The sequence below is a fragment of the Ochlerotatus camptorhynchus genome, unplaced genomic scaffold (genome assembly GCF_037179485.1).
Source record: "Ochlerotatus camptorhynchus isolate MF236.1 unplaced genomic scaffold, CSIRO-AGI_Acam_v1.1 ptg000330l, whole genome shotgun sequence".
Taxonomy (NCBI): Eukaryota; Metazoa; Arthropoda; class Insecta; order Diptera; family Culicidae; genus Ochlerotatus; species Ochlerotatus camptorhynchus.
In genome coordinates, this window is record NW_027040818.1 from 4,871,958 (window position 1) to 4,897,663 (window position 25,706).

The 25,706-nt window shown below is 39.5% G+C and overlaps 1 protein-coding gene across 3 annotated transcripts in view; it reads right to left on the minus strand.

Moving 5' to 3' along the window:
• Positions 1-25,706, minus strand: part of LOC135708469 (uncharacterized) — a 120,816-nt gene that overhangs the window by 15,132 nt on the left and 79,978 nt on the right. For 2 of the 3 annotated variants that reach the window (XM_065230588.1, XM_065230590.1), the window contains exons 3-5: positions 17,674-17,734; positions 1,630-1,704; positions 374-640 (exon numbers count right to left, since the gene is read on the minus strand). In XM_065230588.1, coding sequence (XP_065086660.1) covers positions 374-640; positions 1,630-1,704; positions 17,674-17,734 — 403 coding nt within the window. The remainder of the gene's footprint in view (positions 1-373; positions 641-1,629; positions 1,705-17,673; positions 17,735-25,706) is intronic. The other variant, XM_065230591.1, reaches the window with a different exon arrangement.

A 25,706-nucleotide genomic window follows, 5' to 3' on the forward strand; every position in this document is an offset into this window, starting at 1 on the left:
AAAAACTACGTTAGACTGTTATGCGTTTATTAGCAGTCTAAACCTTCATCAATCTTTACTATTGTTTGCACAGGCTCGCATGTTGGGGTTCTAAATCGAACTGAAGGGTGGCCTATCAGAAATTCATCGTTTTATTAAAATGAAGCACCCTAGTGCACACATATCCACAAACTGATTTAGGGTCTCATTTTCTTGCTCCTACTCTATTGCGACAAGCGTCACTTGTGCCCTACTTTCCAACTAGTCCAGAACTCCAGAGACGACAGAACAATCCTAAACTGAACCTAATTTGAAAATGAACCGCCGAAATAATAGATTCCACCTCCCGTAGTGCAGCAGCTGTGCTCTTTGGCTACAGCAAAAAGATACTCACTTATCGACGTGCTCGTCAAAGTGATTGAGCAGTTCCTCGTCCTTGCCGCTCTGCCGGAACTGGCACAGCGTGAGCAACCGCAGCAGGGCTAGCCCGATCAGTTGACCGCCGGCCACGTGACTGAGCCACAGCCGGTGGGGCCACATAATCAGCGCGATGCCTAAGGCCACATAGGGAAAGGACAACCGCCAGCCACCGCACAGCCGACAGATGTTCCAACACTTGTGACAGCTTGTTGAGAAGTCGTTGTCGCTGCTTCCTCCACTGCTGAAATGGAAAATCAAGAAGATAAAAGACGGAACGGTTTAGTTAGAAGGTGGAAATTCAATCAGACAACTTTGGGTGCAGCCAATAAGACCTAAACTCACTCCTACCCGGGGGAATTGGTAATTATTTGCCTGATGCAGGCAGTTTCAAAGGCTGGTGAGGGGGGAAACGAAACCTACAATTCGATTTGTCTGGGAAAGATAAATCTTTAGGATTACGTTCATCGAGTGGAACATTGCCAAAAAGCGGATTCGTTCCGATGTATTTATATCGGATGTAGAGAAAGTGATATGTAGCCGTACTATTAGGCTTGCATTTGTGCACATTGGTGTGTCGCAACAAACTACACAGCCACTACTGCTTGTGTTTGTCTATAGACGAAGCCAGGCCATAACTTATGAGGAGGCAACTCAAGAGTTTCTAAATATTTTCTTCAACATAGCATACCTCATGGAACCGGCAATCGTAGAAGTAAATTGTTGGAATTCTCTCAAGAATTTCCTGTAAATTAATTATATTTCATCAGAGTCGTGCCTACCTTGCTCCGCCAGTGTGCTAGAATGTTTTCCTTGAATTGTGGTCGGAGCCCGCTATCGGCACACCCGAGCTCTCCGAACGGATTGAAATTCCGTTAGGGTTATTCAATTAGAATTTTCCCGCAGTATAGTGGGGAATGCTAAAAATAATTGAACCTTGGAAGAGGCTTTCTCCATCATCGCATCGGTTCGACAATACAGAATTCCAGGCTGGGCGAGGAGGATTCCAGGAGCTTGTTATCACCAAGTCACGAACATTTGTGGGACGCTTTTCAGCTCTATCACAACGTGCCTAGTAGAGAAAGGAGTTCTGTTTTGCAACCGAGTGTTTCTAAATATTTGCGACATGTAGCATGAAATGTTTAATTTCCATCCATTCTACCTAATGCGTTAGGATAAAGGAACGGTATATCCAGCGTCTGCACTTTCCAAAAGCATCTTATCACGACTTACCTTGCACAAAGAAGATGGATGAATAGTGTGAAGAGCCATTTGATCTCCAGGATGAAAATAACGACGGAGGCAACTCTGAAAACAGAAAGCAAAGGGGGTAAAATTGAGAAAACTGCAGCAGCGTTCCTCGTGAAGGTGTACAAGTTTTTCTTTTGAAAGTAAACCATCAGTAGGCTTGGTAGAAATGAACAAAGAAGCAGTACACTTTGAAGAAAAGAAGAGCAACAGAAGTTTGATGTTTATGTAGATGGAGGAGTTTGTGAGGTTTAATTTTAGAACGCTTTTTGATAAAGTTGCACCCGGTGGGGTGAACTGGAACGTGATGCAAAAGCTGAAAACCAACTATGCTTGCGGAGCCATAATTCACCAATCGGAGGAAATTAAAACTGTCAACGAAGACAACTTTCCAGCCGTACGCTGTAGGTAGACGGAGACATTGGTCTGGTATAAGCAGTCCAATAAATGGCGCGTGAAGGAGATGGGTAATGACCCGTGAATAATGTCTTGGGTACGGATTTGCTTGCATTTAATTTACGGGAATCTTAATTTGGACATTAACTGCCACGAGAAAGAGTAGATTAATTTTAATTTTCAGGGGAAATTAATATCGAGCGATTATACCCGAGGCAAGGGCTATGCGAGATGGCTGCGGATTTTAAGATCGGGACCCAAGATAAGAATATTGCTTCCCGGAAGAAATACTGACCAATAACGTTCCTACTGGAATTCTAATTTCTGAGCACTTTCACAGTTATTAATTGAGAGTAGTTTGGGTGCACCAACACTGAGCTTGAGAAGTCTGAATTAGAATTGATAGATGTAGATTGCTTAAAACTGCCGATAATTTTAGCATTTGCCGATGACATATTAATCATAGCAAGAAGTATAAATGAGTTAGAGAATATTCTTAAAGTACTAGAAGAGGAGCTAAAGTAGGTCTTAAAATCAATAGGGAGAAAAGTCAAATTTTAGTTAGATACCAAAATGACACAGCTGTACAGCCAAACGAATTAATGCTTAATGGAACTGCTTTTAAAACTAGTGAATAAAGGGTGATACGGTCAAAACTTGGTCAAGGGAAAACGCGTGTAAATCGGTGAAATCGTTTATTTAAAAAATCAAATTAAATTTCTTTTTCAAGTTCAATTAGTATAAAATTCAGGAAAAATATTCAGTTAGGCTTCCGCTTTTCCAAATCCGAATTGCCGGGCCTTACGCTTGACCCCTGCCATCAGATTTTGTACAGCCACCTTGTCCACCTTCTTCGCCGCAGAAAGCCAGTTTGCCTTGAACTGCTGCTCGCCCTTAGCAGTTTTTTTGGTCTTCTTTAGGTTCCGCTTGACAATAGCCCAGTATTTCTCAATTGCGCGGAGCTCTGGCGTGTTGGGAGGGTTCTTGTCCTTGGGAACCACCTGCACGTTGTTGGCGGCGTACCACTCCATGGCCTTTTTACCGTAATGGCAAGATGCCAAATCCGGCCAAAACAGTACGGAACAACCGTGTTTCTTCAGGAAAGGCAGCAGACGTTTATTCAAACACTCTTTCACGTATATTTCTTGGTTGACAGTCCCGGAAGCTATGAAAATGCTGCTTTTCAAGCCACAGGTACAGATGGCTTGCCAAACCAGATATTTCTTTGCGAACTTTGACAGTTTCATGTGCTTGAAAACATCTGCTACCTTTCCCCTTCCTTTTGCCGTATAAAACTCCTGTTCCGGAAGCTGCTTGTAGTCGGCTTTGACGTAGGTTTCGTCGTCCATTACCACGCAGTCAAATTTCGTCAGCATCGTCGTGTACAGCCTCCGGGATCGCGCTTTGGCCGTCGTATTTTGTTTACCATCGCGATTTGGAGTCACTACCTTCTTGTAAGTCGATAGTCCGGCTCGTTTTTTGGCTCGATGCACGGTTGTAGACGATACACCCAGCTTATTTGCGGCATCTCGGAGAGAGAGGTTAGGGTTTCGCTTGAAACTACCGGCAACTCTCTTTGTCGTCTCAGCGGCTTCCGGTTTTCGATTTCCCCCCGATCCAGACTTCCTGGCTGTCGACAAACGTTCCCCAAACACTTTAATTACATTTGTAACGGTTGATTTGGCAACTTTTAGCGATTTTGCCAACTTTGCGTGCGAGTAGCTCGGATTTTCGCGATGCGCGAGCAAAATTTTGATACGCTGCTCTTCTTGCTTGGACGGCATTTTAACAACTGAAGAGTGAATTCCAAAATCAAAATAGGAGCAACATTCTACACACACACACCTTCAAAATGAGGGGTGTTCAGGTTTTTTAAATGCAAAATTGAAAGAAATACGTCAAGTTGATATTGACCAAATTTTGACCGTATCACCCTTTATATTAAGTATTTAGGAGTTTGTCTGACAGCAACCCTAAACAGGAATTTAACCAATAGGCATAGATCTATAAACGCTTTGAAAACTTCAAGATTAGTAGTAGATTTTTGTACACGATTTCATCCGAGTTGGAAATTTGGAAGGCTTATATATACTACAGTTTTGGCGCCAGCTTTATTATACGGAACTAAGGTAGCGGTATTAACAATGAAAAACAGGGTGGCACTAGCAAACTACGAAAAAATATTCTAAGGAACATTTTTAAGAGCTGTAAAAAACCAAGTAATATGAAATTTAATGCAAGATAAATTTTAGCAGGAAAAACAATAAATAGACGAGTTAGGGTAGGCAGAATAAGTTATTTTGGACATATCAGAAGAAGAGAGATGAATCATCCACTGCAATTAGCGTATAGATTCAAATTCAACAAGAAAAAATAGGGTAGGCCAAGGCTTACTTGGAGGAAATCATTAAATCAGGACTTTGATAGATATGAAGAACTTGATATAGAAGAATGGGAAAAACTAGCTTAGGACAAAGAAAAATTAAAAAAAGAAAGTGGTAGAAATTTACAAGAATGAGGATAGCGAAATTTCAGATGGTGTATCGACAGAAGAAGAAGATCAAGGAAAAGGAAGTTGTAAACCCTGGAAGAAAAAAGGATAAGACAGAGAATGTGTAACAAGGACCAAAAAAAAAAATAAAAAAAAAACAAAAAAAAACTAATCCTGGTTGTATCTCTTTTTCATTTGCATGCATTCCGGGTGACGAACGAACATGATGAAGAAGATGGCTTTATCACAGAGCCCCGTCTCGGAACGAGTGGATTGTTGAACGGCATGGTCTACGATCTACGATTCAAAATTGGTTTCTGTAATGATAAGTATTACTCATCGAAATGTAAGTATTATTGACAATAATCATAACAATCAACTCGTATATACATTGAAATACATAAATAAAAGGAAAGGGACGGTCCAACAGGGCACCCGATTGAAGCGATTTGGACGGGGAGAGTGGGAATGCCAACTCCCTGTTGATAACATTTCGTGGATAAAGGGCGGGCTCTTCTCCCCACTCATTGGGGCATCTTCCTGTTTGAGGGCTTGTCTTTTTGACCAATTGGCTGATCAAGTTGCTGGAAGGAAATTCTCTAGTTCCGTAGATGCGTATAGGCAACTTTGCCTATCGATCTACCCAATCCGTTTTTGGCCCTTCATACAGCGACATGTTGAGGACAATCAGAGGTTATTAAGCTTGATCAAGACAAACAGAGAAGAGAGCCCACTGCTGTCCGACTTAGTTTCCGTGCTACAATGGGTGGTAAACCACTATCATCATCATCATCACCAACACTGAGCTTGAGAAGTAATGGGTCTGGTGCTTTTTTTTACTAAGCCTAAGGCCCGCTGCCGTTCGATTCCCGGTCTGGTTTACTCATATAATAGTAGGGTTTCTGATATTTTTTTTTCTTAAGAACCAGAAGTCGCAATCTTCCATTGCAGAATGTTTCGACCTCAACTCGTGGATTATGTTTATTGTGAAGCTTTGAAGCTTTTTTGGAAACAGGCAGTCATTTATCTATTGTTCATTAATGACATCAGATGGAAGTTGATCACTTTTTTCCCGAAAAATCTGATTATTTTTTCAACTATATTTTTGGCACACAAAGAAGGGTATCTCAAACCTGTATATCAAATCTGATTTAAATGGTACATTAACAATGTAAATCCATCAACAAATGACCAAATTAAAGGTGTTTAAAACCTTTCATTATTTCGTGACGCTGCTTGGTATACCATACCTTAAAACGTAGGGGAAGGTACAACTAGCCCAGATAACGATTTGATACTTAATAAGTGTTGTTTCAACGATTTTAATTTTAATTAGTTTGAATAATTGTTGTACATACATAGACGTTAAAAGTGACATTTCGAAAGTTATTTTCTGTGTTCGAAAATCCCCGTGCTGTCAATCGACCGGTTTTCGAGCCGCGATTGTAAAAATTTAACTTCTTGTCTGTCAGAAATAATCATGTTCAGATAGCAGGGTTAATCAATACCTTTCCATCTGTCAAATTTTAACCAAAAGGTAAAAAGTAGCCAAATGGTTCAGGTATCGGTATTTACCGGTATTTATTATCGTAATTAAATTTATATTTTTACCATTTTTGATGCCAACAGATCAAACTTTTGGCCTTAGAACAGAAAATTTGATTTCCAGGAGAAGCCGGAAAAAATTCCCGGGCAATGTTTAAACTAGCTTCTGAAGGAAGCCGATCAAATTTCCAGAGAAAGAATAAAGTAGCTCTACTGGAGGAAGTTTGAAGAAAGTTCTAAGAGAAGCCAGAAAAACTTCCGGGGAACTTCCAAGACAACTATCGAGAAACTTCTGATGACAAGTTAAAGCAGCTTTCGGAAAAAAAAATCGGATGACACATCCAGAGGAAGCCAGACAAGATTTGGAAATCTGAAACAAATTCCAGAAGTAGTCATTTCCATGGAAAGCCAGAAGAAGCTCAGAAAAACCTTCCAATTAATGCCCAAAAAGAAATCTACGGGAATGACTTAAGGAGAAATTTCCAGAGGAAGACGATACATTTGGTGGAAGTTTAAGTAAACTTCCTGGAGGAGTAGGAATAAACTTTATGGAGACGGAAGAAGATGGCATAAACTTCCTAAGGTAGAGTGGAAGAAACTTCTGGAGAAAGTTGGAAGTCAGAGGGCTTACGGATCAGTCGCAAGAAACTTCAAGGAGAAAATGGGGAAAAATTCTGGAAGAAAGAGATTTCTTGGGGATGTTAGCACATGCTTACATGCTCTGAAAATTTTTCTTATTTTTATAAAACATCCCTGAAGACCCAACAATGCCCCTGAAGTTTCCTGAAATGCACTGTAACAGATGGGGTACTCCCTGCCCAGCACTAATGAGACCCCCCTCTACACTACCTCAGGGTCGGCATGCGCGCTCGAATATCACGGCCAAGGAAACACTCGAATATCCAACACACACAACACTTGTTTAGCTATAGGTACCTTTATTGTTTCCACTTTCGTCCCACTTTCTTATTGGTTATCTCCTACCTCGTTTCGCCTGACGTTTCTTCTTATTCTTCAGCGCGGGCCCGCTGTTGGTCCTTCCACAGTCACTCCTTTACGTTCCTCAGCTTCCTTCTGGGCACTTTTCACAGCCCAGTCGGTTCCTTTCCTTCGACTTTGAACCCTCGACTTGGTTCGCAAGCCGGTCGCGTACTTCGGTACTTTCCGCGACGGCTCTTCGATTTCTCTCTCTCTCTCTCCTCACTATACGCGCCGTATGCCGAATGACGGACACTACGGGGTCTGACCAAACCGTGGATGAATTGCCAGCGGTAAACCACGGGGTCCTGTGGACATAATGGGGAATCACGATGGCGGTTATTGGCGATCGAGAAGGTGTTTCTCTAGAAGGGAATTTAACCTGGATGGTTCTGCACCTCACTCTCCTTCTTCACTTTTTTTCACGTCCTCACGGTTTTTTACTGATTTTCGAACTTGCTTGAACTAGCTTTACGAAGTATCGCTGTTGAGTATCGCCAATCAAATAATTCTCAACGATGGCGGCTGACCTATCTTCTCTCCTCCTCTTTGAGCCATCGTCCTTCCGCCCTATTTCGCCTCATCATGGCACAATTATGCCACCTCCTAATGGCCTCCAAATCCAGTAAACAGTGCCATCTTGTGGTAGGTAGAGGATCTTCCTGTCGTTTAGTGGTGTGGCTGTGTACTGTCCAGTGGGTGATTTTGTGGGCGATGGGTGGTGTTGGTAGCTTGTATTTAAACCTTTCCTTGGCATATTGTTATACATAAAATACGAAACACTAATCGCGACAATCTCACTAATCTCAGACAGACAGACACACCACTGGTTACAGCACTTCGAAATATCACATAATTCCTCGGAGCTCCTTGAAAGTTCTTGCACTTTTCCTAAAGTTTAACGGGCTGTTTTGAAGTTCTCTGATCCCTCTGTTCCCTCGAAGTACTGGGAACTTCCTTGATTATTATGCAACTATTAGAAATCTCTAATCTTCTTTGAAGGTTTCCGAGCTTTCATGAAGGTTTTAGAACTTCTTAAATGCTCTCACAATATTCTTGTAATTAATGGATCATCAGCATTGAAGCTCTCTGATCTTCTCGATTTTTTTAATTTTTAAAAGTTCTCGAAACTTGCCTCTCACAATTTTCTAATGTTCATGTTACTTCTCTTAAGCTTCCAAAATTTTCATGAACCTCTCGATACTTTGCTCAAGTTTTCGGAAATTCCCCGAGTTTCTCGGAACTCATTTAAATTAATTCATCTTTTTTGATGTTCTCAGAGCTTTCCTAAGTTATCTGAATTCCCCGGAAAAATGGAATAATCCTGTAAACCATTCAATTTCCCTGAAGTGCTTTGCATTTTTGAAGTTTCCAAAATATTTTTGATGTTTCCTTAGGTTTATTGGAGTTCTCTGGACATTCCTGATTCATCGGAGCTTACCCTCACAGATCTTTAAACTTACGCAAAAGTCTGAACTATTCTGAATATTCAGAACCTCTTAAAATTTCCTGCAGTTTTCCTGAAGCAAGAATGGAACCGCAATAAAACACTTTAAGCATCCCTGATGTTCCGGGGAAGTTGAAAAACAAACTGGCGGGAGAAGACGGAAGAATCTTTCGAGCTAAGCCAGAAGAAACTTCCAAGCGAAGTCGAAATTACTGGAACAAAATTCCAAGTGAAGATTGAATAAACTTTAGGAAGTTAAAAATTCAGCATATTGATGGACCTGCTTATTCACTGAATAAAAGTATTTCTCGATTCCCAGGAATTACCGGGATGATTCATCAGTTGTTTCTCAATTCCTGGGTAGCCCAAATCGGCGAGGAAATTGAAACATTAATCGAAAGATTATCAATCATAAAACGGCACTAAACATAAGAGATATTGAAAAAATAAAAGTCTCTCACAATGGTTTCCTGCAACCGTTCAGCGTGGCCAGGCAATCATTTTGATTATTATAAAAAATCGGTATAAATCGGTATAAAATCTAAAAAATCGGCATTCTGAGAAACCATATCTGTATATCGGTATCAAGTTCAAAAATCGGTATATCTGGCAACGCTGACCCCTTCTCACCTTGTAAGACATTGTAAGATTTTCTGAAAATCCCCCTCCCCCCCTAAAATCTTAGTGCAATTTACTTAAAAAAAAAACTGTGGATGACCCCTTTATCCAGATTTTTTAAAGTAGGCTGAACAGCACTGAAACTAACATCCTGTGCAATAAATCTAGAATTTATTCAAAATTTTGAGAGTTTAGCACCGACAAACCGACATGCAACTTAAACTTAACTCTTCGAGATCGAGAATCCATAACGGCCGATTCAAATGTGCAGCGATCCCATCTGTCAAAACCATCGAGGGGGGCGACTCTTTCTACGATGCAGGAAAAATTGTGTTTTGCTGTGGTTAGCTGCGCGCACGCTGAGTAGATAGAAAGAAGATTGATGATGATTCTGAAAATATCCTGCAACAAGATGATGCACGATGCAAGTAGAAGCGTGAAATGAAAGAAGATTTGTTCGAATATTGGTTCGCTAGTGTGAGATTTGTTGAGCATCTATAATTGAGATTTAGATGTGTCGCCCCCCTCGAAAACCATAGAAATGTTTTATCTAGATAAAAATAATTTGTCCAAAATAGATTCGACACGAAACAAGCCATACATTTTGTACGTGTGTTTTCTTGGCTGGGATAAATATTTTCCACGAACACGGCGGCAGATGTCAGTTTTGTGCTGTGATCAGAAATTTCTTTGTAATTTGTATGATCATTCATGTCGGTTTGCCGGTGATTTTAGGCCGTATGGCCAACTAAAGGACCATTAGTTGGTCATAACTGGTGCACTTGCCCTAGTCCTACGTCAAGAAGTTACAGCACTGGTTTGAATTTCATGTTCAGAACAGTTCTAGACCAAATGACAAATACATTTTTATTTCGACTTGACCTCCAATTTCCATGCAATTTTGCATAATTGTTCGTTATGTTATGGGCAATCATTCACATTTTTGCAACATTTCAGCCATTATGGAGCTTGTGATTTTTTTTAGAGTGAAGTTATTTGAAATTTTTCAATAAACTGCAGCACAAAAATATTACTTTTGATCGAAGGACGTTTGAGATAAAGTTGTGGAGAAAATTAAAATCTTTCTAGGAAAAATATACACGGTTAAGTTTTGAGAACTCAAAATTTCCTAGTTCAATTTTTATAAAAAAAAATTTTAAATGTAAAAATTAAAACTGTAAAAGGTGCCATAATAGTTTAAAACAAATTCCAAGATAACAAATGGCCGAATTTTTGCAAAAATGTGGATGATTGGCCAGAATAAACATTTATGCAAAGTATCATGCAAATCGGAGAAGGCCGAGTCTGATCGATTTGATATTTGGTGTGGAATTGTTATTTAGTTTCAATCCGCCTTTTTTTTCTTTTTTCTTTATTAAAATAGAGATTTTTAGCCATAGGCTAGTTCATCTCTTAATTTCAATCCGCCTTAACCTTATATGAAATGCATATCGCTATCCGGAAGATTGTTCCGAATATTCTTGAAAGATTTTTTGACTTCCCCTGAAAGTGTCTTACCACCCCGGAATTTTCTCCTAATTTTATCCGCTTATTTCTCCGGATCTTTTTTCCATTTTCCCACAGAAGCTAGTTCCAGTTTTCTTATATTGCTGATACGGCTTCTTCTGACTTTACTGGAAGTTTCTAATGACTTCCTTCGGAAGATTCCTGCAACTTCACCTGGAAGCATATTCAGGCATTCCCCAGAAGTTGTTCTAGCTGCCTCTTAAGGGCCGCCCACATTAGATCCGTTTGCGTTGCGTTGACGTAAATTTGACAGTTAGACAATAGATTTAGCTGTCACTTTGCCGCAACGTGTCCGATCTGGATCTAATGTGCGTGGGGCTTTAAAGTTACTTCCGACATCATATGGGATTCTTTTCCTCCGAAAGTTTTATCTGACTGACACCGAAAGATTTTCAAGATTCTTCCTAGAACCTCCTTTCGACTTATCTATTTCGATATAAGAAAGAATTTTGGGTCGTGACATGAACATGTCTCTAGATGACCATGGGTGGTGTCAGCACTGTAGCCTACAGTTTTTATGCTATGTTTATGTGTGCATTGACGACACGTATGCGTTAAAAAATCTTATGTGAATAATCATTAATGAAACTAGAATTTTTCATTATAAGCTTGCCTAATTTAAAACTTCAATAATAAATGTTTAATTCCTACATTTACGCGCTTGTTGAACATTTATCACGATTATTTTGCCGCGCAACAAATCAAACATCTATGTGGACGGAGCATAATTTCTCAATGTTTACATCAGCTGTCTTAGATTGGCAGATAATCGAGCCAACGAACCAACAACTTTGGCTTCAAGCAAAATGTTCGTGGATGACGTTTTTGCCGCCGGCGCCGGTGGTGTAGTGGTAAGCGTGACTGCTTTCTCACCCCAATGGGTCTGGGTTCAATCCCAGCCGAGGTCGGTGGGATTTTTCTGAGGCATAAAAATCTCTGATCACGTCTTCCTTCGGAAGGAAGCCGTTGGTCCCGGCCCATGTGTGTTGTGGATGGATGCGATATCTTGAATCGATTAGCTTGGGACCGAAGAGAGTACCAGAGCTGAGCCAAAAAGTTGAGCACGTTATTTCGGGACTTTCTGGTCTTAGAGTTACCTCTATTTGCATACCTCGATATAACGTAACTGCCCTTTTTGGCTATCATCGTCCATATATCACAAACAACAACTCAATCATACAAACCAATATTACCAATAGATTGTCCAGATAGATGAGACAATGGTGTTATTACTTTGCGAGATTGAATGGCAGTTTGCGACAATTATTTATTGTTTATTAATTTATTTGATAAGGCTCAACCGAATTAACTTTACAGAGCCGAGGATTCTTGGTCACTATACAATAGATCTTAAAACTATAGTCAAAAGGTACAACACAATAAACACTTTATCTTCCGCTATCCAAAAAGCCTCCTCCATCAGAACTGGAGCCGCTTCCAGTGATTTCATTGTATGGCAAATTGTTGTACGCCAACGAGGGTCAGAGCGCGTCCATTGCAGCAATGGACGCAAAACGTGGTCAGCACTCACACACTCATCACGAAACGGTTGCTTTCCAAAGTCGACGACGCATCGACCGAAAGAACTGCTGATGAAGAACAATGAGGAGGACCACACAATGGTTGCTGCCGAGAAAACAGACGATCGCGTAGCACACATCGAGAGTGGCCTGCTTTTGTCGACAGCCGAGTGAACACTGAGTTTGCGACAATGATGAAAGTCAAAAGTGACAATTACGTTATACCGAGGTATACATGTATAAGAAAGAATTTGGGGTCGTGACATAAACATGGATCCGAATGACCATGGGACCGTCGTCCAGAAGATCCGTAACGTCGGTAAAAGTGGTACATTCATGAACCTGATTCTACAGCTCCGTGCTTTTTTCGAAAATAGTTCGAACTGTGATATACGACTGAATTGGTCGTGAAATAAACATGGATGTGGATGGCTATTGAACCATCCTTTGGAAGATCCGGAACATCCGTAAAAGTGGTTCATCCATGAAACTGTGGAAAAACCGCGTTATTTTTCGAAAACTCTTGGAAGTGTGATATAAGATAGAATTTAGGGTTGTGACCAGAGAACGGTCTCATAGCCATCCGGATCCATGTGTACGTCACGAACCAAAATTCTTTCTTAAATCACAGTTCCTAGTGTTTTCGAAAAAAAACCGCGGAGCTCTATGTTTAGTTTCATGGATTGACCACTTTTACGGATGTTCCGGATCGTCCGATCCCATGGCCATCTGAGTCCATGTTTATACCACGACCCCAAATTCTATCTTATATCACAGTTCCTAATGTTTAAAAAAAAAACCGTGGATTGACTATTTTTACGGATGTTCCGGTTCTTTCGGAGGACCGCTCTTAACGAAAGATTAAGATGAACTTCAAATCAATCAGAATGTTGTTTCTTGCCTTTGATGTATCAACGGATCAACATATTTTTTGCTTAACTTCTAAAATATAAAAAAAGCTTTGGGGTCAGATTTTTTTTAGAAATCGTGCTAACCCCACGGAATTTCCATAATATTTCATAATAAGACCGGAATTCGCAAAATTTTAAACTAGAATTTCTGATCTATTGAAAGCTGTTTATTCTAAATAGGTTAAGAAATTACTTTTTTTTCCTTGATTTGTTTTCCGTTGATCTTGTTTTCCGTGGAGAGCACCAATATTACCGACGCCAGGGAGGCAGCTCCCACACCTGGACCGTACCTACCGGGGGGACCAACAAGCCTTCGGAAGGGAAGTAAAGCCTAAGGAAGGTGTGCTCAGAGATGTTATGCCTCAGAACATTCCGGCGGCACCGACTGGGATTGAACCCACACCTGCTGGGGCGAGAGGCAATCACGCTTACGTTGTAAATCTTATTTTATATTTTTTAGGTTTGGGCTCTGCGCAAGCTATCTCGATATGGAAACACTTATGGCCCCGGAACCGCTTAGTCCCAGAAGGGAACCAGCCTAAGCCCCGAGCTGATGATCTTAAGCCAACGGCAGCTCCTGGGGTGGGCACTCAAGGCCTCTTTTGGTTCCGGGTCCCAGGGCGTTTTTGCGTGGGGAAGCTTTCGGATTGTGGGGAATTCCTATCCAACTATAAAAGTAGAATTTACCTTACATTTATTTGTTATGCGAACCAATATGATGAGCTTGGCATTGTCTAGATGGTGGCGGCCAGTTAGTGACAACCGGATGTTGGTGACCAGATGGCGGCAGCCCAATACCGTATGGTAGCAGCCTTAGGAAAGCACCCCTATGGCGGTGGCCTGCTGGCGGTGGCCTGGTAGCAGTGGCCAGATGGCGGTGTCCGGATGGTGGTGCCCGGATGGCGGTGCCCTGATGGCGGTGGCTTGCGGACGATGATCTGATAGTCGCTGTCTGATGGCGTCGTTCTGTCATGAAACCAACGATCTTCATCTTCCTGCAGTGACGCGAACCTCGTGCTTCGCATCTCACGTCCACTACCGTCTCTACCATTATTCCACCGCACGTCTGCCTAGAGGCAACGCTACACACCGACTCCTCCGAACTCTGTATCCTCCTCACCATCCACCCATAGTCGCACTCACACCACTCAGCTCTCTCGTTCGCTACCACATTTCCGTTCCAATTACTGCAGCTGACTTCACTCGTCACCCACAATCGTTATCGGTGCTACCGTTCGCAATTTAAATTGGAAGTTTGCTGAACACATGGTGCCCTATGTTCCCACTTAAAATAAAAATACAAAATGTTACCATTTAGGATGGTAACAATATTGAAGGGATTATCGAGTTTTGGGGTTAAATTTTAAAAATCTCTATGGGAAGTGTGGTCAAAGTAGCCTGGATTTCCTTTGCGTTAGAGAGAATATGGCGTTAGTAAGGGAGAGTTGACTGTATGCAAAAAATCACATCAGTTCTAAATGATAAAACCGGAATTTCACTATATTGTTCACAGATCAAAAGTTTCAAGGAGTTCTTACCTAAAATTTCTTCTACATACATCCAATATAAAATTCTATTGGTTCTTAAACTTATAGGGTAAGATTTTGTGCAATGAAGATGTGTGAAAAGTTCAAATGTTGGTTTAATTACGTTTAATTATAATTATCTACGGTAACAAAGATATTTAAGTGCAAAAAACGATTTTTAACCATTTGAACTAAAACAATCAATAACGTCTTTGTAGGAGTTTTCGACTAATAAATAACTTTGTCCAAGACACCAACTCTCAAAAAAGAATTATTAAAAGGCTACATTTTTAATAACAGTTTAGTACATATTTAGTACACTTATTTTTTGTACGAAACGATGGCTTCTTTCATTCCAAAAACATTGCGCAAGACACAAAATTACTAAAATTACTTGTTTTTCTGAGTATTTCTGAGCCACTGTGCACTAGACCGATGCAAAATTTGAAATTTTCGCTCCACAGTGCTTAAACGGTTCCAAGTTGGGTCCTACTTAGCCTCCCAAAATTTGAACTACTTTAGTAAGAAACTGACTTGGCACAAACAATTTCAAGTTTATATGGGAATGACTATGGGAAAACTTATGTTTTTGTTTATATTTATCTAACAATTCACCACATCACTGTGCTTTTAAAAATGATAGCAGTGATTGTAGCAAATTCTCTCAGCTACAAATTGGTAGAAAACCACTTTTCAATCAAATGCACGGAACAAAAATAATTAATGATTCTAATGTCTAATGATTAGGCTCTTTCAACTGTTCAGCAGGCAACATTGGTGTTTCTGGTGAGAAGAATAGAGCACAAATATCATGGCTACTATGTCTCACTGCAGAATACAGTGTTTATAACAGAACAGCTGCTTGATCATGCCATGAGATTATCAATCTCTTAAACAATTAATAACTATTTAATTTGACATTTGGCTGAAGACGATATTCCGCAAAGTTGTAGCTTAGAAAAATTCCCGTAAGAATAGTAATATTACTTTTCGAAAAAGCAATATGGAAAATGAGTAGAAGACAAAGAACAAAAGTTTGGTTTTCCCATAATAATTTCCATATAAACTTCGAGTGATTTGTGACAAGTCAGTTTCTTACCAAATGAATTTAAATTTTGGGAGGCTAATCAGGACCTGATTTGAAGCCGTTTGAGCACTGTTGAGCGAAAATTTCAAATTTTGCATCAGTCTACTGTGTACTGTATATCAAGACTCAAGAGTGAATTTTCGAAACGGTTTTTTTTTCAAAAATTTTAAAACACCACCACCAGATAGGGTGAAACTTCCCCAACATTATGGTGGTGGTAGATTGCGTAGGCGAGCTAAGAGTTTCGACAAATTGACGTTTGATTATTTGTTTACAAAAGCAGATACAGCTATTTGAAAATTCACTCTTGATGCGGGCATAGAAAGATCTCAATTAACAACTCTCGCGTCACTTTTCAAAAGGTCCTAAGTAACAAATTTAAACAAATCGAACTAAGCGATTGCTCTTCTATCATTGTATGTGCTACAAAAACATCCATCCAAATTTACTTTCATTTATTTAAGATAATCATAGGTCAAACATTGTCCAATGTACAGTTTGAAATGATGGGTACATGATTGTTACTTCGGTCATTTGGACTGCCTAACATGATTGGTGCTCATTTTCTAAAGGCGGCGCCAATCTAAAGTTAGATACTCTACTCTGAAATCTGTGAAAGGGATTTTAGTATCATGTAGAACAAAACGTCCAATCTAACAATTATTGATTATGTCATTGAGAAAAATCGTCCGATGTACAACTTGACTAGTCAAAATGTCCTATGGGTCATTCCAGCTCAAGTGGGTACAGAATTTAAAAAAGTTGTGGTCGTTGTCACCGATTTGAGCCAAACTTGGTCAAGACGCATATTTTGGTATTCTGAACGAATGCCTTTTTTTGATTTTGCTCTAAAGTGCCTAGATTCTTCTGGGCTACAGCCCTGGGTTTTCGAGATTTTTAAAAATTTCAACTTTCATGAAGAGATTTTAGTGTGTTGGTTTATTTCCTTTAAATTCCGTTATAATTGCTTATCTTTTGACAGATACACCAACTTTCAGAAGAGATTACTCCACAACCAAATAAGCTATTCGTTATTTTAGAACGTCAATTTGAAGGTTTTTTAATGTTAATTCTTAAAAGTGTACAAACATTTTGTTTTTTGTTTTAGTTATAGTAACTACAGTAAACAGACTGTCTACCGGCAGGTATCGAATTTGTCAAAAAATGCATATTTTCACCATGGGCGGGATTTTTTATTTTTTTAATGTTTTGGGCTCAAATTTTCACCACACTTTGGAAAACTCTTCTACTTGATGTGTTTCCAAGGGCAAATGATTTGGAAAATTTGTTTTTGAGATATGACCAGATGAATGAGTTTGGAGTTTTTCTGGTGAAAAATCAATGCTATTTTAAATATTTTTACATTTTTCTTGAATTCCTTCACGCTGATGGCACAATAATATACGTGTTTTTTTTTCTCTATATTGTAGCATGAAATTCAAAGTAAAATCGTGATTTTACCGTTTCTACTAAATTTTCAACGTCATTATTCACTAACTACATTAAAAATAGTATTACAAAATTCGGAGACGAGCCAGCCAACGGCTGAAAGTCTCCTTAATAAAGATATAAAAAAAAAAAAATATTGCAAAATGTATTGTTTCTAAACAGTTAACATAATTATCTGTCGAACTTCAACTTCAATTTTCTCAAAATGACGGATTTATTACATGGGTCTATTTGAAAAGTTACGTGAGAATTCTACTTGTGCACAAGGAATACTAAATTGAAGGGCCAATCACGAAGAAGTGGAAAAATCGAAGCGATTATGCCAAACGTACTAATCCCATTCCATTTTAATGCTTCATCAATGGAAAGTGCACCTCACACTATTCCGGCTAGAATAAAAATCCCAGTAAATAAAAAAAGTTAGAACAGGTCGACATCTACATAAAATAAAACCAACAGCAATAAAACGTAAGACTACATATCCCACATGCTCTCAATATCGTTGCAATTTCTGCAACCGCAGCAAATACTTACATGATGTAAACACCTGCAGTGTACCCGTGCACCATGATGTCGACTCCGACACCGCTGACCACTGGAAAAGCGCCACCGGAATGCAGAAAGGAGAAGAAGAATTTCGTTAAAACAATGTGGTTTCGGGCTGCATTTTCCTTAAAACTATTTTCCACGTTGGGAGGCCAACGGAACGATCTGAGAGGCGTTGAACGTGTTTCCTGGACCCTACTGGTCTCTCTTTGTGCTACCAGCTAGTGCTTAAAGAAGAATGTTACGCATCGAAAAATTTGCATCTCCTAAGAGCTACATCACGGAGGAATAAATTTCAATATTAAACCATCAAGACAGTAGGTACCTCCTATTTCAAGATTTACGAAGCGTGAACAACGTGCTGGCCAAGGATGCTGCAGCAGTGCACTATTTTATTCATTCCGAGTTGAAAGCAATTTCCGTACGCACTCTCAAAGAGATACGTATAAAATAGAACAGGGGGCTCTCTGGGCTGCATGCGGCAGCATTAGGTGGGAGCATCGTTCTGGATTTAAATATTAGATATTCCCATTCCTAATCCTTCAACTTGTTCTGCCACCAACATGCGGCACCCCACAGCTGGTTATCTCTAATGGATTCTGCTTGACTTGAATTAGTAATTGTGGAAAAACATGACCAATTTAGTTTGCGCTTCAGCTGCCGGGCGAGTCTGCTGATGGAATGCTTGATCGAAAATAAAAGGAACATTGCTATTCAAGCTTGGGCGAAAATTTGTAGATTGGCACCGATACCGCCATCAAGCTATAGCTTTCCCATCAACTTTTATGACAAAGCCGCTGGAAACCCAACACGTGGTAGGCACGTCTGTTCGCGCCATCAACGCCATGCCACTGCCATGATGATGCTATTCACGACAGACCCATATCGCCGCCGTATCAGACAGAACGCATCGCGTTTTCCTCCGTCCTTGTCAACGGAAAGGCGTGTCATTTTGGACGGATTAAAATTTCAAAATATTAACAACAAGCTCCAAACATGGCAACGCGCGACAGACACCAGATTGGACACCTGGGTCTATGAAGTCAGTTTTGCATGCTCGTTTGGGAAAGTTTTTTTTTTCTTTCTTGCACCCTTTATGGGATGGGAAACAGAGGACGGAAATAGGTGCTTTCGGTTCGTAGCGCGTGCGATAAAGTTGTGTGAGTCTATCTCGGAAAATGGGAAAAGTTTTGGCAGGTTTTAATACTGTAACACTTAAACTTACTTTTGTTACGAATTGTGAGATAAGTTGAAGCAGAGCGATTCAATAAAGGGGTAATGAAATGGTGGTAAACGATAGAAAAAAGTATGATTAATTCAGCTGGATAAAAAATCAATACTTGAGTAACTGAAACATAAGCATTACCTCCCCCCTATGCAAATAGTCATTTATTACATTCCCAATTTGGCACACGACACCAGAAATCTCCGGCCACTCACGTTCGGTGACATTTTCCGATTAGTTCCGATTCGTGACTTGGCACTCATGTCATAGTGTATCATCAACACAGCACAGGATTGCAAGGTGGGTAATCCTAGCAAGGAAGAAGAACGTGTGTTCTATCCTATGACCGGCATCATCCATACATTGTAGAAAGGTACCTACTCGAGTAGACGAGAGTATCAAATCAATAGCAAGTTTTACTATTAAAATTGCTATTAGTTTGATTGAACCAGTAACGCTGGTAGATCACCTTTTCGTGGTGCGTTACTGGTATAAGATCTACCTTCGAACCCTTAGTCATGACAACAGGATTTTCCGGTAATCAAAAGAACACATTTAAGTCCTTTTTATTTTTATGCCATACTCGGAGAAGTAGTCGCAATGCCTGTTGAATTGTGAAGTTAATTTAAATCAAATTTAAAATTAAAATTAAAAATTCTTGAAATAAGGGATACTTTTGGTGAAGCTTCACTGTGCAAATTGCTCAGCGCTTATCTACTTTAGTGTAATGTAAAAGTGGTTGTTGCTGATATTTCTGTTAGTTGAAAAAGTTAGAGGCAAACGAATGTAAATAAAGACACGAAACGATTGACATCATTGCGTGAATTGATTTATTTATACTTTATATATATACTTTATTAACTTTCCGTAAACTCTTCATGCATATTTTGTTAGATCATATTTGAGGCTTTTAAATCCACTATCACAAACTGCGGTGACATATGATGCCAAAATTGTTTTCATTAGTCAAAATCACGAAAATAAGCATTACATTATTGAACTAGCCACCGACTAAAATCTCTCGTATAAAGATAAAATTCTTAGGAGACTTTTCATGCGAGAAAAATTCCAAGAGAAGGAGCTTGGGGCAAGACAGATTTCGATCATGAATAAAATCGGAGTTAATGTTGAGTAACTCTGATAGCGAATTTGTTTATTATTCAGTTCCAACCTGGATCGGGTATCAAGGTTGGGTCTGCTTGTTTTCTGACAAACGTCAGTTTGATCGTTTGTTTTTAAAACCTACCTCGCACTGACAAAAAGTTCGGTTTCGCACTGGGTTGGAACTGGTTTCAACCCCGATAATAAACAAATGCGCTATGAGTAACTTGCATTGCTCAACATCATCTACACATAGCAACCTGGTTGTTGTGTTGAAACCGATGCTGTCAAGCAAACATAATTTACGTATTTCAACATTTTATGTGGTGCCCTTTCGAACCAAATTTTAACCGAGAAAATATTTCGGCAATGGAAAGGCAATTTCACTTTCGTAACATATGTAACATAAGTCCTGGGAATACTTTCAGGTGTTTATTTGACGGCATGAACAAACACACATATGTCAACCAATGCACTTGTCACGCTTATCTACACTGTACACAAACATCATCCTCTGATCGAATGAAACCTCAGACCATTCAAAACAAAAGACCAAAATCGCTTTTTCGAATGATAGCTGCAACCGGATGACGGTTGTTTTGAAATCAGATGATTTTCCTCTCGAATACTGGATGAAACTTGCTATGAGAAGGGATAGGGCATTCAGTTGAAATGCGTAATGCTCTCTGCAGAATGACTGTCATACTAAATGAAAATGCATATGGTATTGGTTCAGCCCCATAACGCAAATCATTCAAAACGATGATGTAAATAATTCTATCGAATGTCATTTGCTGATCTGAGCTGACAAACGAGGTAGAAGCATAAGCATCGCTATCAGAGCTGTTACGAACAAAGGTAAAGGATGAAAATCAATGTTTGGCTAATTCGTGGTGGAGAAGGTTTTCTCCACCACGAATTTTTTTTATATTCATGATGGAATTGTACATAATCAAATTATAAATCTAATTAAAAGCACTTGCATGTCACACTATTCTTAAATGTTTGTCCATAGGGGTAAGACACTTGTACTCAGAGTTAATTTATTTGCAGTGAGTAAATTTGAGTTACTCATATTTACTCAAAAACAAACAAAGTAGTCTAATATTTTTCATCAAATAGCGTTCAAACAATCTCCGTCTGACAGAATGTTTTGATTTCAAGATTTAGTTTTCATTCATTAAAAGATCCAAGTTAGATGGCTCTTGTCCAGACCAGGGGATGTTTAGGTCTCTTTTCCTTTCTAGGATGGATGGCTAAAGTGTAATGTCTTTGAAGTTTTTGGTGATGTGGTGGTGTAAAATAGCTGAAGACTCTTCCCGGGAATCGGGAAATATTTTCGGTAGTAAAACTTGAACTTCGGTAGTAAAACTTGAAATGTCCCCGGAAGATTTTTCCGACTATTTCTGGAAGTTTCTTCCAACTTCCCCTTGAAGATTTCGATCAGCTTCTTCGGAAGGATTCTTATGATTTCTCTGGGAGGTTTCGTCTGACTTTGCACGAAAGTTTCTTCCAACATCTCCTGGAAGTTTTTTTTAAACATGCCCTGAAAGAATCTTCCACCTTCTCCCGCAAATTTCGTCCATTGTTCAACGGAAGTTTCATCATCTTTTCATTCCAACAGTATCAGATTACAATCAGAAGTCCTACCGCTAGAAGTGGAAACTATTTCCCATTTCATCCGGACTTCCCACGGAAAACTTTCTGAATTATTCTGAAAGTTTCATCCGGCTGCCTAAATTTGCATGGAAGTCTCTTCTAACTTCACCCGGGAATTTCTCACAGATTGTGTCAGAAGCGTCTACCGGTTTCGTTTGGAAGATTCTTCGCCAGAAAGCTTTCCTGACTTCGCACTAAAAATTCGTCAAACTTTCTCTGGAAATTTCAATCAATTTTCCCCAAAAGTTGTGTGGTCATTTTAAATATAACATATGTGGTTTGGTTTTGGAATGGTTTTCGTACAAAAAACTGCTTCTCGGGAAGTCAAACTAGTTTTTTGAGAATCGGGAAATGATAATTCTGGTAAATTGCCCGGGCAGGAAACACTAGATGGTGTGATTTCAAGACTAAGGAAGTAAGAATTTGGCCAAATATTTTCAGAAGATTAATTTATCTCATGAAAATTAATACTCAATGTCACAAAATCGTTCAAACAGGTTTCATATTTTGTTGCAATGTCAGAGTTAGGGTCAACTCTCTCCAGAAGCGTTCGTTGTTTTTCCTGATACTCCTCCAAAAATACATCAATAGACACTAGTTGAAAAAGGTTTATCAGGAACAGGTTGAATTTTCATCGTCTAGTGTTGTTGTGTTGATCGATATTTAGCACAAAAGGAGCATTGTTGAATGCGGTCTTTTATTTAACTATTCATCCCAGGTCAAAATAGGTCAATTCTGGTCAACTTCATAGTTGATTCTATTCTGAAACTTATATGAAGTTTGTCAATGAGCGATCGTCGAAGGGATGTAGGAACCACCACATACCATTTTTTCATACTGGGATTGTCCAGAATCTACCTTTGGTTTGACTGGATTATTAGGAATCCCCCCTGGACAGTCATGAATCCCCCTCAATATTGAGTGAAAGTCTTACTGTGTTACTGTGTCCGGAAACCTCCCTGGGATAGTTCATATTCCTTCTAAGGATTTTCCGAAGTTACATTTGATATTTTTGGGAAACCTAACTGGGATTGTCCGAAATTCCCCTAGGCTTGTTCGGAATCTCTTCTGAGACTGCCATAAATCCCCTTTGCGATTGACTGGAACCCTCCTAAAGATTGTACAAAATCCAGCAGTAAAGCGAGACAGCTCTGACTGTTCCGTAAGGTCACCATAAAAATCTTCCATCGATTTTGAGGGGGCAGCTTGTAGTTCCTTTCATACACGTGCAATTGCCCTTTCATTGCTGAAAGATCTTCCCAGTAAAGCATTGCAAGCGCACCGTTGTTGCTTTGCTTTGCTTGACAGTATCGGTTGCTATGTGTATTTTATGTTGAGCAACGCGAGTTATTCAGAGTTACTCAAAATTAACTCACGATCAAAAGCTGTCTTGCCCCAAGGTTTGTCCTCTGAATGCCGTATGTTTTATAGCTAATTTTCAAACGAAAATCATCCTGTATTTGGATGACAGTCATATGGATGTTCATCATCTGACGGCGAATTCAACCATAAGAAAATCATCCGAAATTAGAATGCATATTTTTAAAGGGCTCGAGCAATGCAATAATCATTCGAAGTATTGCGGATGTTTTCGTTCAGTGTATACCACTACTGAACTACTGAAGTTTCCATTTAAAATGTCGTACAAGCTGGATTTATGTGCACAAGTCGCCAACCTTTTTGGACGGCTCAGTACAAGTGAAATTCTAAGCGTGTTCAAAGACAAGCCAATATCAAAATCAACTATTTATCGTGTTTTGAAGGATTGTCGTGATGGTAAAGAACCGGAAAATAAAAAGAAATGCGGTCGCCCAACAAAATTGAGTGCCAGAACAACCAAAAAATGATGTCAAGTGCTGAAAACAAATTTGGTCAATCAACACGCAAATTAGCACGAAAATTTCATGTTTCAAACATGACAATCCATCGGATTAAAAAAAAATACAACGTAATTTATCGGAAACGTCATCGTGCTCTAAAATATACACAGCAACAACTCGAAAAATACCAAAATGTTGCCGTGCACCTCGTCGCGAACCTTTTGCGAATGGAAAATGCATCATTTTGGAACTGAGCAAAAAATACCATTTGTACCGAAAAAGGACAATCCATCAAACGTGCCTCAGGCTCGTCCAATCGGGTGTACTCAAGGCTACGGTGTACGACAACGGCTGAGAAGCTCAAATTGAGCAACAATTGGTTGATCGAATCAAGCAAAATTTAAAAGAAATCGTCAAAGACACCGTCCAAACCCTGATTCAACGATTTCGCTGCACACTGCGAAAAATCGAAGATAATGGTCCATTGAGTGTACTTTAAATGCATTTTTCAACAGTTTATAAATAGAATAAAATACCCTGAAGAAGATTTTAAAATTAAATTGTTTGACTTCAAATGGAATGCTTTTGATTTTTTCCCAGGACTTATGTTACATATGTTATAGCACGCTACGAAAGAAACTACAAGCGGCCTCCTCAAAATCGATGGAGAACTTCATGGTGACTTTAATTAAAGATGCTTTACTGTCATACCGATTACGATCGACTACTGCAAACATTAGTAACCACATAATACGGATTCTTATGGACAATTACAAGGAGGGTTCATGGCAGTTCTAGGGGGATTCTGGACAATCCCTAGAAGGTTTCGGACAATCTCTGGAAGGATTCCAGTCAATCGAAAAGTGGATTTATGTAAGTCTCAGGAGGGACTCCTAACTAGCCTTGGGATGATTCCAGACAATTCTCAGGAAAGATTCCATACACTTCCAGTACTGTTTCCGGACAATATCAGAAGGGACTTCGGGCAATTCCAAGAGGGATTCTGGACAGTCACAAGGACAATTTCAGGCAATATTGAGGGGCATTCATGACAGTCCAGAGGACTACAGTCGTTTCAAATGGAGGATTCTGGGCAATCCAAAGTAGCATGAAAAAGTAGAAGGGTCTGTGCCTTGGGGCACGAACGGAAGCTTGACGTAGTGGACGGAATAAATATGAAGAGCATTTAGTTTTTAAATTGATCAATTATCTATTATCTCAACTCTTTTCGTTTTTGAATTGTAGGCGTACCAAATTTGTAGTAATCTTTTACAAAGAGAAAGTTGATTAAGAGAATCAATCAAAATCACTTGCACCCCTGCTTCCAAGTTTGGTTACCATATTACAACTCTGGAGAGCATTTAGTGTGGTCGTTGGGGGCTTGTGGTTCTGAATATGGACAAACAAGCACAGATAAATTCTATTCCAACTCTTTACTGATGTAAGCTTGATGGCCCTGAAAGGGGCCATTTTATTGAAGAGGACATCCATGGCCACTTACGCTTGGCGTGTTTAGTGTAGGTGACAGCATCACGGACCTCATTTTCCAGGAACACCTTCAGCACACCTCGTAGATCAGACCGGAGATACGTTTGACACCACCACGGCGAGCCAGACGACCGATGGCGGTTATCTCTAAGAACTTTGCGATGACGCTTGGCGCCTCATTTCCCGAGCAAAGCTGAAGATCAAATTGAAATCAAAATTTGCTGTTATGATGTAACTTATTTTGAATACTCCAGTTGATCTCATTTTGGTTGACTTAACGGTTAACACAGCAAAAATGAGAGCAAAATTTTACACTGTTGAAGCAAACGGAAAACTAATCCTGCTTTCAATGAAATCAATTTGATTACTGATTTTGCATTCATAATGTTTAACTGAATACGGTCCTAGAGTAAATGGTTACCATTCATGTTTCTCAAGCTGAAAGACTTAGGCTCCAATCTCACCGCGGGCAAGTCACGAATGACCTAAAATGTGTTAAACAAATCAGATAAACGATAATCATTAGTTCAACGACAGATGAATTTCAATTAAATTTTAAACAAGACGTAAACAGCAGAACTTCAACTTAAGTTGCTTTCATTTAAAACGTCTTGACTGCATAATGAAAGCACAATATGATATCAGACTTATGTCGCAACATTTGAAATCAAAATGAGTTTTCATTATGATAGGAACTGCACACTTTAATATCGATTTGCTTTCATTTT